The 12,194-nt window shown below is 37.2% G+C and overlaps 1 protein-coding gene across 3 annotated transcripts in view; it reads right to left on the bottom strand.

The window, feature by feature from the left end:
* Positions 1-940: 940 nt before the first annotated feature.
* Positions 941-12,194, bottom strand: part of ACSL4 (acyl-CoA synthetase long chain family member 4) — a 77,642-nt gene continuing 66,388 nt past the window's right edge. The window contains exons 15-16 of one of the 3 annotated variants that reach the window (XM_027535000.1): positions 10,459-10,616; positions 941-3,952 (exon numbers count right to left, since the gene is read on the bottom strand). In XM_027535000.1, the coding sequence (XP_027390801.1) occupies positions 3,795-3,952; positions 10,459-10,616 (316 nt within the window). In that variant the 3' untranslated portion in view covers positions 941-3,794. The remainder of the gene's footprint in view (positions 3,953-10,458; positions 10,617-12,194) is intronic. The other 2 variants (XM_027535001.1, XM_027535002.1) reach the window with 2 other exon arrangements.

Here is a 12,194-nt window from a genome sequence, read left to right as displayed (position 1 = left end):
TCACCTTGGGATAGCAAAATCACAATAAGAAAGCTAGATGTGATGGGACTTAGGGTCAATTACACTCCTTATTTCTTCTGTCATTCATCTTTCTCTATTTACAAAGGGCTTTTTTTTTTTTAAGTCCAGTCTTCCCCCTTTCTTTCTTTGATATAGGAAAAAGAAACTAAAGCTAAGGGGAGTGTTATGAGATTTGTCCATGGCTACAAAACTAGCGACAGAGTGAGCCCAGGTCTCCTCACCTCTAAATCCAGAACTCTTTCTACCAAGCCTTCAAGGACTAGCAGTCCTTTGAGTCCCTGAGTGTGCCAGCCAATATGTTAAATAACTTGACTGATGAATGTTGCCTGGATACAACAATGATGATGATAACAGCTAACATATGTTTTTGTTGGTGCTGGTAACATATGCTTACTATGTTTTAAACAGTTTAACTCATTTTACCCTCACAACCATCCTATTATCAAACAACCTCATTTCTCAGGAAGGAGAAATGCAGTGGAGAGATGTTAACGAACTTGCCCAGTCACACACCTAGTGAGTGGCAAAGCCAGGAAACAGACTCAGGCAATGGTTCCCAGTCTCTAATACCATTTTATATACACCCTTGTATAACTCAGGTAAATTAATTTCTCCCTAAATTTTAATTAGCCTGAAGGTAACAATTATTTATTAGCACATGCTAACAATCCACACAACATGAATATGTTTTGTCCCACAGTATCCAGTGCTACAAAGGAATTTTACTCTATTAACCGTACGAAAGTAACAGCTTTGGGTTCAATCCTCCAAACTAATGGATGTGATTTCTACAAACCAGGTTATCTGCTAATGCAATTCTATAAACCTAGAGATGAGTACTTTTGAAATATGTATTTAAAGGTTTGGTTAATATTCCTCAAATTTGTAGATTTTATCCTGGCACATAATTAAGCACGAATTGGCTTGATAACATGGGTGGATTTATTTCTTAAGATTCGAGTGCAAACTTAAAAACCAGAACAAAGCTTTTCATCAAGGAAAACACAAAAATCTAAGTAACAATCCTGCAATCGTGCAATTTAACAGAAAATACAAATATGAATACATTCTAATTTGTAACTACATTTGAAAATTAAAATATTTCTCTCCAAATCCCAAATACCCCACAATCTTTAATCTGTTTTCAACTTGCTATTCCAGAAACATCTGTAACGTGCCATCAGGAAAATATAGGCAAAGATTATTAATCAATCTTTATGACCACAGAAACATCATTCTTAACTTCTGACTTTTTTAATCATCCATCTGTATCTCAGTTCCAAAAAGTGATACAATTATACCTCCACTCCAGAAAAAAAAAAAAGAATCAATACAAATATCAAGGAGGCAAGATACTTTCACATAATTAAAGCAAAAGTCACAGGTGTTTGACTTAGAAATGTACATACTTGTAAGAAATTTTGGAAGCAAGATACTTTCATGTAATTAAAGCAAAAGTCACAGGTGTTCGTCTTAGAAATGTACATACTTGTAGGAAATTTTTTAAGTACAATTTTATTTGATGGCTGACATGTAATAATAACAGTGAACGATTTAAACCGGTATAAAAATGTAGGATCAAAATCTTTAGGCTCAAATACTTGAAAAGTCACTATGAATATGGAAAGATCTGTTTACATAAACAAGTGTATTTTTTGATGAAAAATCGGGGGGTAGTGGCATCTCCCTGGTCCCTTAACAATATTTGGATTTTCACAAAGAATTAGCAGCACCCATCCTTAAGTGTTAATTACGTGTTTCTAAAGGACCCATACAACAGATTAGTTGGCAGTGTTCTAGCTTTTGGGAGATGGGAGTGGGTGGGGGTGCAAATATCTGAGTATGTATGCATGCACTCACACATTTAAAATCACCATTCCAAAAGGGGGGGTCACATAACTGAAAAAGTCTAAGTACATCATCCTTAGAGGGTCAACAGTGGGCCAGGAACAGCAGAAGCTGAATAGTAGTCTACTTGGTAAGAATGGTTTTTCACACTTCAAAGGCAATTTGGGAAGAATGAGAATACTCACATACACGTAACTTCAGGGGGCCTTGCTTCAAATTTTACATTGCAGACACTGAACATTCTTTACAAAAACCTTCATTCTTGCTTATAATAACACCAGATGATTTTTCCTTTTTACCACCATATACATAACATTTAAATATTTTCTTTATAAATATTCTAGAGCAAAAAGAATGTGTTTTGTTGCAGTGGTGGCCCACAACTGTACAAAGCAATATAAGCAACATATATATATATATAGGTATATATATATATGTATATATATAAAATGATTAAGAAAAAAGTGCAAAGAATAACAGTATTAAGAAGTTTTGTGGTTTTGTTTTTTTTAACAATAACTATGTTCAAGTGTGACTATATTTCAGGGATATATAATCCCAGATTTCAATTAAAGATTCAAAAAGAAGCCCACACACAAAGTCACTGCACAAATATCAGTCCCTTATTGAGTAACTTCCCTTCTCCCAAATCCAGCATTTCCAGTTTCTAAACTCTTCTTACAAACAGGAAAAAAAGTGGTAACAGTGTGTTCTTCCCTTTAACTTCCCCAAATTCATCCAAGTTAATTAATCATTCATAGATTCAAACAAGATAGCAGGGAATTCATTTATCATAATTCGCTTTGCTAAAATTAAAGCAAAATGAAATACTTTTAGAAATACCAATTGATCAAGAATCAAATCAGCAACAGCAAACAGACCTTAAATTATGAGTGTGATTTAATACACTTTAAAATCAATCCCTGTTATTAAAGATAAATTCAGAGTCTAAATCCTTCCCCAGGTTCAAAGCTATGCAAGGGTCAGGATTCGAAATACTCAGGATTTCATCATCTTTTCTAACAGAGAAAATGCTCCCACTAAAATTTGATTAAATTTCTATCATTTTAACTCTTGGTTTCAGTCTTATTTTGAACAAACAGAGAAAGGAAATTTTCAGCATTTTGAAGATGTACTTTTATACTTAAGCCATTCAAATAATTACAGCTACTGATTTTCCATCTCCAAGTTTCAAATAACAGTTCAATTTCCCTTTAAATGTATTACTAGATATTTTTGGTGCATTTATATGTTTTTTATTCTAACTTCAGGCACTGTAATTATTCACAATATTATAATGATTCTACATCTAACCTACACAACAATTGTGAATCCTAAAATGGTTTCCGATGTTTTTATTTGATTCTGTATATTACATTACAAATCAAGACAAATGGTTGGAAGAGAATTTTAAAGCCCTGGAGCACTTCTGCTTTGAGTAGTGTTAATACATTTTTTTGGTCATGCTTAATATTTAAGCATCTTTTGAACTAGGAAGACAGTAGATGTTGGAAGTTGCAAATTTCCTCAAACTACATTCTACTCCAGCTCTAATTTATTTTGTTCAACATTAATTTTTTTTCTTTAATGAAACATGTATCAGTTCAGTTCAGTCGCTCAGTCGTGTCCGACTCTTTGCGACCCCATGAAGTATAATCTTAGGCTAATTTTTAAAAACAGAAGTTTTGTTCTAAAATTAATAACACAATTACAGGGAAATAACTTTTCAATTTCAGCTTCACTAGAACATGGAAACTAGTTAAAGTGGACTTAATCACTTTTGGTTTTGATTTTTTGTTACTATGTCTTTAAAACGATACACTTTACATTCTAACAGACAGTTCAACAATGCGAGGCTTAAAACTCTAGAACCAAAAAAAACACCAAGCCACCTTCTGCACAACTGTAAATACAAGATCAGCATTTTATTTGCCCCCATACATTCGCTCAATGTCTTTGAGGTAATGGTTCTTCAGTTCCTTCCTTTTCAGCTTGAAAGCATCAGTGACCAAACCAGTTTCAGGGGTCCAGGGCTCTGGGCTTAATCGAACCTTGATTGGGATTTCAAATCGCTCCAGTTTCACTGAAATGAGAAGTGTGGGGGCAGGGAGAGGAACAGGGGAGAGAGGGAAGAAAGGAGGGGGAAGAGCAAGAGAGAGAAACAATTAATAAAACATGAATTTTGCAGGATTTAGATGATGCAGGTGATGAGATAAACTTACTTAGTGGTATGTTATAGTTAATTAATAATACCACCACCTTATAATTTCATTTTATACTTCTCAAAGTACACATCAATTGTTTCAGTTGGATGGTTTTGGTCTATGCAGTTTTTTTTCCCTAATATATATGTCCCCAGGTGGTGCAGTGGTAAAGAATCTGTCTGCCAATGCAGGAGATGCAGGTTCTATCCCTGGCTCAGGAAGATTCCCCAGAGAAGGGCATGGCGACCCATTCCAGTATTCTTTCTTGGAGAATCCCATGGACAGAGGAGCCTGGCGGCTATAGTCGACGGGGTTGCAGAGTCGGACATGACTGAGTACACACACACACACACACACACATATATATATGTGTAGACACCCTCCTATATAGAGTCTATCTGCTGCCCCCTCTGCCTGGAATGGCATTCCCTATTGTAGCTGCACAGCTCACTTCCTTACTTTATCCAAGTGTCTGTTCAAATGCCACCTCCTCAGAGAGGACTTCCCTGACCACTCCTAACAAAACAGAAGTCCCTTTGTCTCTCTGTATCCCCTTATGCTATCTTTTCTTCAAAATACTTATCACCACCCCATACATTGTATATGTGTCTCACTTATTAAAATGTAAGCTTCATGAAAGCAGGGGCTTTGTTCTATTCGCTGCCATTCACAGGCTACATTGAGCCCTCAAGAAGCACATACATATTTATTCACTCATTCCACAGAAAATTAGCCTCTAGATAACTGTTTTTCAGAAACTTTATTATAATTCAAATAATCAAAAGGGGGTTGTGAATTTCATACTTTTAAATGATACAAGAACTGATGTAGCACATAATGGGTTTGAGTTAGACAACACTTATTGAAAGAAATATAAGAAAACGGTGAAAATAAAGAGAAGCGATCAATATAGTACTCAGTGATTTTAAATCTCAATAAGTTATAGTCAGTGAAGTTACTTATTATTAATACAACATCTTCTTTAAGATTCTGAAGGCCCACTACTAACAATAATGTTAATGTACAGATGAGCTTTATTTTATACACTATTATTTAAAACAGCAGTTTTGAAGACACAAACATCCGCATGCTTTAAAACTACTACTAAACAGCCTTAGGTAACTTTAGGGATAACTTGGTTTTAGTGATAGGCACAAAGAACTCAAATTCAATGAAGCTTTTGTTCTAAGGCTAGTCTAAGTTTTATGAAAACTTGGTTGAATTAGTGAGTTTCTCGTTAAAATAAGAGAAAAATATAAAGCTGAGTATGAAAAGTAATCTTTTGACCTACTTAAAACCAACTTCCTAAAAGTGATGCCTAAAAAGGTAAATAAAAGGATATGAAACTTGTTTCCCTGGTTGCTAAGATGGTAAAGAATCCACCTGCAATGCAGGAGATCCAGGTTTGATCCCTGGGTCAGGAAGATCCCCTGGAGGAGGGCATGGCAACACTCTCCAGTATTCTTGCCTTGAGAATTCCATGGACAGAGGAGCCTGGCAGGCTACAGTCTATGGGGTTGCAAAGAGTAGGACATGGCTGAGCGACTAACACTGTCAAAACTTGTTCAAATTAACCGTATTTACTCCGATGATACATTACAGCTCAGTTACACAGAGGTCCCTGAAATAAAGCCAAAGTTGAAGGGAATAACTCAAGTATTGATCAGGCTCCAAAACCTTTTATTTTGTATTACTTTCCCTACTTACCTAGGTCCTATTCCAGAAACACTGACAACAATGAGACAAAACAGGCATATTATTTCAATTGCACACAAGCAAATAAAGCATATATATTTTTAAAATGCTGCATCAGAGGTTTCCCAGTTTTGGAAATGCCTAAACATTATCTAGTACCACAAGTTATAGAGAACAATAGGCAATCACACAGTTTCCTATAAAAAGGAAAAATTGCCAACAAGTGAAAAAGATTAGGGGGAAGAAAAAAAGACAATTGTAATCATGGCATTTTATCAGAATCACCTCGGACATTATGAAATGTGACCTGCAGGTGGCAGCAAATGTCAGGGTTTTTAGCCAGTGATAATTGTCAAATCACCCCAAAACAATTATTTTGTATTCTTATCAATACCTTGCACTTTTATTTAAAACATGAAAAGGCCTGCTGTGAACAATGCATGATTTCAGGCAGATTTAGCTGAGATCAGTCATAACTATTTTATACTTTTTTGCCTTAGTCTCTGAAATTAGGGCTTCTTTGGTGGCTCAAAAGTTAAAGAATGGGAGACCCAGGTTCTATCCCTGGGTTGGGAAGATCCCCTGGAGAAGGGAACGGTTACCCACTCCAGTATTCTTGCCTGGAGAATCCCATGGACAGAGGAGCCTGGTGGGCTACAGTCCATGGGGCCACAAAGAATCAGACACAACTGAGTGACTAACACTTTCACTTTCTGAAATTATAATCTGAAGCAAAAGATTAGTAAAATAAATCTTTTGCAGCACAGACAAGCTCATGAATTATACAGACTTAACTCATGATTACTGTTCATTAACCAAATCATGAACTGTTCAGTTTCATGCCCATTCCAAACACAGGAAAGTTATGTAGATGTATTAAGTCCTAGAATTTTATTCCATTTTCCAGCCTGAAAAACTTCCGCCATTATTGCTTTCACACAGTTAAATATTCAATGATGAATTATTCAAATCACATTCCAGTCCATTAGTACTTTGAGAGTGACTAACAGCCTATTGACTGAAATTGTTTTTAAAATACTATATTTAAAGAAAAAAATGAGGATTTGTGTCAAAGAAAATTCTGGAAGCCTGGTGATATTAACATAAAAAGTGTGATATGTCAATAATACTATAACAAAACCAACTTTAAGAAAAAATTAAGCCACTGTCTTTATGATTATAAAGTAACATACTTTTTAGATTATGTTAATAACTGTTATCCAAAACTTACAGTGACCAGGGTTAACTAGAAGAATGTTCTTCTTGGGGGAAATAGTTTTTTAACTTCAACTTGCTAACAAATGTTGCAAACTATTTAAACCAAAGTGGAACTCAAGTAGGTAATCTATAAAAATAATAGTACCCTAGTTAGGGAAATAGGTGTGCTCATGTATCTCTAACAGGAGTATAAACTAGTCCAATTTTTCTAGGGGAAGAGGGAATTATTTGGCAATATAAGGCATGCGTGCTAAGTTGCTTCTGACTCTGTGCGATCCTATGGAGTACAGCCTGCCAGGCTCCTCTGTCCATGGGGTTCTCCAGGCAAGAATACTGGAGTGGATTGTCATGCCCTGCTCCAGGGAATCTTCCCGACCAAGGGACAGAACCTTCGTCTCATGTCTCCTGCACTGACAGGCAGACTCTTTACCACTAGCGCCACCTGGGAAGTCTAAGGTAAACCATAAGCCTTTAAAATATACATTTTCCCTAACTCAGAAATTTCATTTCTGGGGCTTCCCTGGTAGCTCAGTGGTAAAGAATCCACCTGGCAATGCAGGAGACACAAGCTCACTCCCTGGTCTGGGAAGATCCCACATGCCTCAGAGCAACTAAGCAGTGTGTCACAACTATTGAGCCTGTGCTCTAGAGACCAGGGACTGCAACTACTGAAGCCCATGTGCCGAGAGCCTGTGCACTGCAACAAGAGAAGCCACTGCAATGAGAAGACCCCACTCGCTGTAACCAGAAAAAGCCCACACACAGAAATAAAGACCCAGCACAGCCAAAACTAAATAAATAAAATTATTTTTAAAAAAGAAATTCAATGGCTAAGGATTCACACTAATAAAATAATTACATAAGGAAAATTGACTGGAGGCAACAACAGGTGGGGGTCTATTTGTTTAACAGTAGAGGGAAAAAGTCTAACAAGTAGACACTCCTATCAGTTCAGTTCAGTCGCTCAGTCGTGTCCGACTCTTTGTGACCCCATGAATCGCAGCACGCCAGGCCTCCCTGTACTGGAATACTATTTAGCTAAAAAAAAAGGTAGTGCAATTCTATATCTACTGACTTAGAAGAAAGTAGATGACATTGATACGTTGAGTATATATACCAGAAAGTAATGTCACCACCCAAAGGTAACTAATATCAAGTGATTTTTGCTTCCTCCTTTAAATTTTCTGTATTGTCCAGTAGTTTAGAATGAATATAGGTAACCTATCCTCAGAAAAATGATATTTTCATTTTTTGGAGGGAAGCCAACAGGTTAAACTAGGTTAACAGCTTCCAATTAAGCATACAGAGTACACAGTTTATACAGGTCCCCCTGGAAAATAAGCAGTTTGAAAATAATTTTTTATATTAAAAAGGTATTAACCTCACAGACAAAAAAACAGGAACATGAGAAAGAGAACAGTGGGTGAGAGGACTCAATAAAATCTTAGAAGACCAAAAGCAAACGGGCTAAAAAGCTGCTGCTGCTGCTGTTGCTGCGTCGCTTCAGTCGTGTCCAACTCTGTGCGACCCCAGAGACGGTGGCCCACCAGGCTTCCCCGTCCCTGGGATTCTCCAGGCAAGAACACTGGAGTGGGTTGCCATTTCCTTCTCCAATGCATGAAAGTGAAAAGTGAAAGTGAAGTCATTCCGTCGTGTCTGACTCTTAGCGACCCCATAGTCTGCAGCCTACCAGGCTCCTCCGTCCATGGGATTTTCCAGGCAAGAGTACTGGAGTGGGGTGCCATTGCCTTCTCTGGCTAAAAAGCTAACTGCTGACACTGAAGGACACTGACAGAGGCAAACCAACTTCCCGAGCCCATAGACAGAAGCTACAGGGGCCAAAGAAAGGGATGAGAGGCACACTGCAAACAGGAGGGCTGACCCCCGCCTCTTCAGAGGACAGTTCTCTCTTACTCTGCTCGTCCCCAACCAGGCTGGAGATAGGTGTGCATGTGTGCTAAGTTGCTTCAGTCATGTCCAATTCTTTGTGACCCTATGGATTGTAGCCCGCCAGGCTCCTCTGTCCATGGGATTCTCCAGGCAAGAATATAGGAGGGGGTTGCCATGCCTTCCTCCATGGGATCTTCCCAACCCATGGATCAAACCTGCATTTCTTAAGTCTCCTGCATTGGCAAATGGGTTATTTATCACTAATGCCACCTGGGAAGCCCCAACTGAACTAGAGACTCTGGACTCAAGGACACCAGGTACAAGAGAGTGAGGGAATAAAGCTGAAAACCTAAGAATTCAGTGAGGAGAAGATCTACATACCCCAACCCCAGCCCCGAGTCCCTTTTGTGGCTGCCAGAATACTGACACTCAGGTTAATATCACTCCAGGGAAGAGAGTGGAGAAGTCTTCTTTGCAGCAACAGTATTACCCAAGATATTAACATTTGAGTAACTTTTCAGTGAAGCCCAGTAAGTTTTCCAAATAGCTTTTTAGTACCTTGTTCTCAAATATGAATGGACAAAGGTCAGCAGATGTATGTGAGGCTAACCAAAGCAAGCAGAAAGTGGAACTTGGAGGAAATAGAAACACTAACAGAAGAAGAAAACTTCATAGAAGTTATCCTCAGAGGATGACTGCATCCCTGAAAGAGCAACTGGATGCTACTAAAAGGACACTGAGAAAGCAGGAAAGAGCTCTTGAAAATCTAAATTCTGATATTAGAAGCTGGAAATTCAATAGACTGAAGCAATGATAAGGTTGAGGGATCTGCCAGCATATAAAACAAAATGGACAAGACACAATACGAAAGAAAAAATAGATAAGAAAATAAGAGGATGAATGTAGAAGGTCAACAGTCATATAAAAGTAGTCCCAGATAAAAACATGAACCCGAAACTTAAAGGGGGGAAAGACTATGAAAGAAAAGCAAACACACAACAAAAGGTCAATGGATATTTCCCAGAAACAAAGAGCAGAGATCTCTAGATTAAAAGGGCCCACACCAAGTAAGTACACATAATAGTAAATGATAAAAGATTCACACCAGGGCACATGTGAAAGTCGCTCAGTCGTGTCTGACTCTTTGCGACCCCACGGACTATATAGTCCATGGAATTCTCCAGGCCAGAATACTGGAGTGGGTAGCCTTTCTCTTCTTCAAGGGATCTTCCTGACCCAGGAATTGAACTGGGGTCTCCTGCATTGCAGGCAGATTCTTTACCAACCAAGCTATCAGGGAAGCCCAATGAAAACAAAGACAGACCATTCCAAACACAGGCCAGATGACCACTTAGCAGGGATGCTGTGACATGCAATAAAGAACTAGATGGGTTACTTCACCATATAACATTTAAAGATCCTTTCAACAAGAAAATTCATTATATATATAATTTAAGAGTTTAAAAAAAAAAAAAACTTGTATTTTATTATCAAAACAAATAAACATCTTGAAAAGCCTAATGCATAGGACCTCATTAAATAACTTTTGAGGACTTCAGCAGACAAACAATTTCTTACTTACTGGTATTTGCAGCTTCTCTAATCTCTTTCAGTATTTCAGCTTCCATGGCAGGGTTATTGCAGATATCAACCCAAGTTCCTTCTACCCCTTTCTGTTGTGCCAAAAGTGTCAACTTTTGCTGATTAGGAACCACAAAACTTATCACATAGGACTGGTCACTAAAAATTTAGATAATAAAGCAGAACAGAAATTTTAAAACATAAATTCAACGAAAATAGTACATATAAGTCCAAGTATATATTTCTCTTTTTACAAGTTCATTAAGAAGTAATAAAGCCCATAGTATTGCCATAAACACAGACATATAGATAGACCAATGGAATAGAATACAGTCCAGAATAAATCCTTGCATATATGGTTAAATGATCTTCAACAAGAGCACCATGACCACTCAATGGGGAAAGGACAGTCTCTAAAACAAATGGTGTTGAAAGAATTGGATAGTCACATATAAAGGAACGAAGCTGGATCTGTATCTTATAGCACATAGGACAATTAAACTCAAAATAGATCAAAGACCCAAACATGTAGGATCTAAAATAATAAAACACCTAGAAGAAAACAAGGGGAAGGATTTATGACATTGGATTTGGCAATGCTTTCTTAGATATGATACCAAAAGCACAGGCAACAAAAGAAAAAATAGATGAAGAGTACAAGAAAAAGAAAAAATTTTTTGTGTATCAAAGGTTACAACAGAGTATAAAAAGGCAATCTATGGAACTGGACAAACTATTTGCAAATGATATGTCTGATAAGGGGTTAATATCTAGCATGTATAAAGAATTCATACAGCTCAATAATAAAAAAAAATAATTCTATTAAAAAACGGGCAAAGACCTGAAACCATAAAACTCCTAGAGGAAAACAAAGGTGGAAGCTCTCTGACATAGGTGTGGTAATGACTTTTTAAATTAGACACCAAAAGCAAAGGCAACAAAATAAAAACAAACAGGTAGGAGCATATAAAATTAAAAAGCTTCTGCACAGCAAAGGAAGCCATCAACGAGATGAAAAGGCCACCGACAAAATGGGAGAAAAGTATCTGAAAATCATATCTGATACAGGGCTAATATCCAAAATATATAAAGAACTCATATAACTCAACAGCAAAAAATATTCAGTTAAAATAGGTATGGGGATCTGAATAGACATTTCTCCAAAGAAGACATACAGATGGCCAACAGGTACATGAAAAGGTGCTCAATACCAGGGAAATGCAAATCAAAACCATAATAAGATATCACTTCATACCTGTTAAAATGGCTATTATCAAAAAGTCAAGAAATAACAAGTTTGGGGGAGGATGTGAAGAAAAAGGAACACTTGTGCACTGTTGATGGGAATGCAAATTGGTGCAGGCACTATAGAAAACAGTATGGAGGCTCCTCAAAAAATTAAAAATGGAACTGTCATATGATCCAGTAATCTAACTTCTTGGTATAAATCCAAAGGAAATGAAAACAGGATATCAAAGAGACAGCTGGTCCATGTTCACAGCTGCATAGTCCATGTAATGGACTGCGTGCATTAGTCTATAATAGTCAAGATACAGAAACAAGTGTCTATCAGTGGATGAACGGATAAAGATGTGGTCTATATGTACAATGGAATATTACTGAGCCATGAGAAAGAAAGAGATTCTGCCATTTGACTGCTCTAGATACCTTGAATAAACAGAATCATATGGTGCTTATCTTTTTGTAACTGGATTATTTCACTTAGAATTTCCCTCA

This window comes from Bos indicus x Bos taurus, chromosome X, assembly GCF_003369695.1.
Source record: "Bos indicus x Bos taurus breed Angus x Brahman F1 hybrid chromosome X, Bos_hybrid_MaternalHap_v2.0, whole genome shotgun sequence".
Classification (NCBI taxonomy): domain Eukaryota; kingdom Metazoa; phylum Chordata; class Mammalia; order Artiodactyla; family Bovidae; genus Bos; species Bos indicus x Bos taurus.
This window is presented reverse-complemented; position numbering and strand designations above follow the sequence as displayed.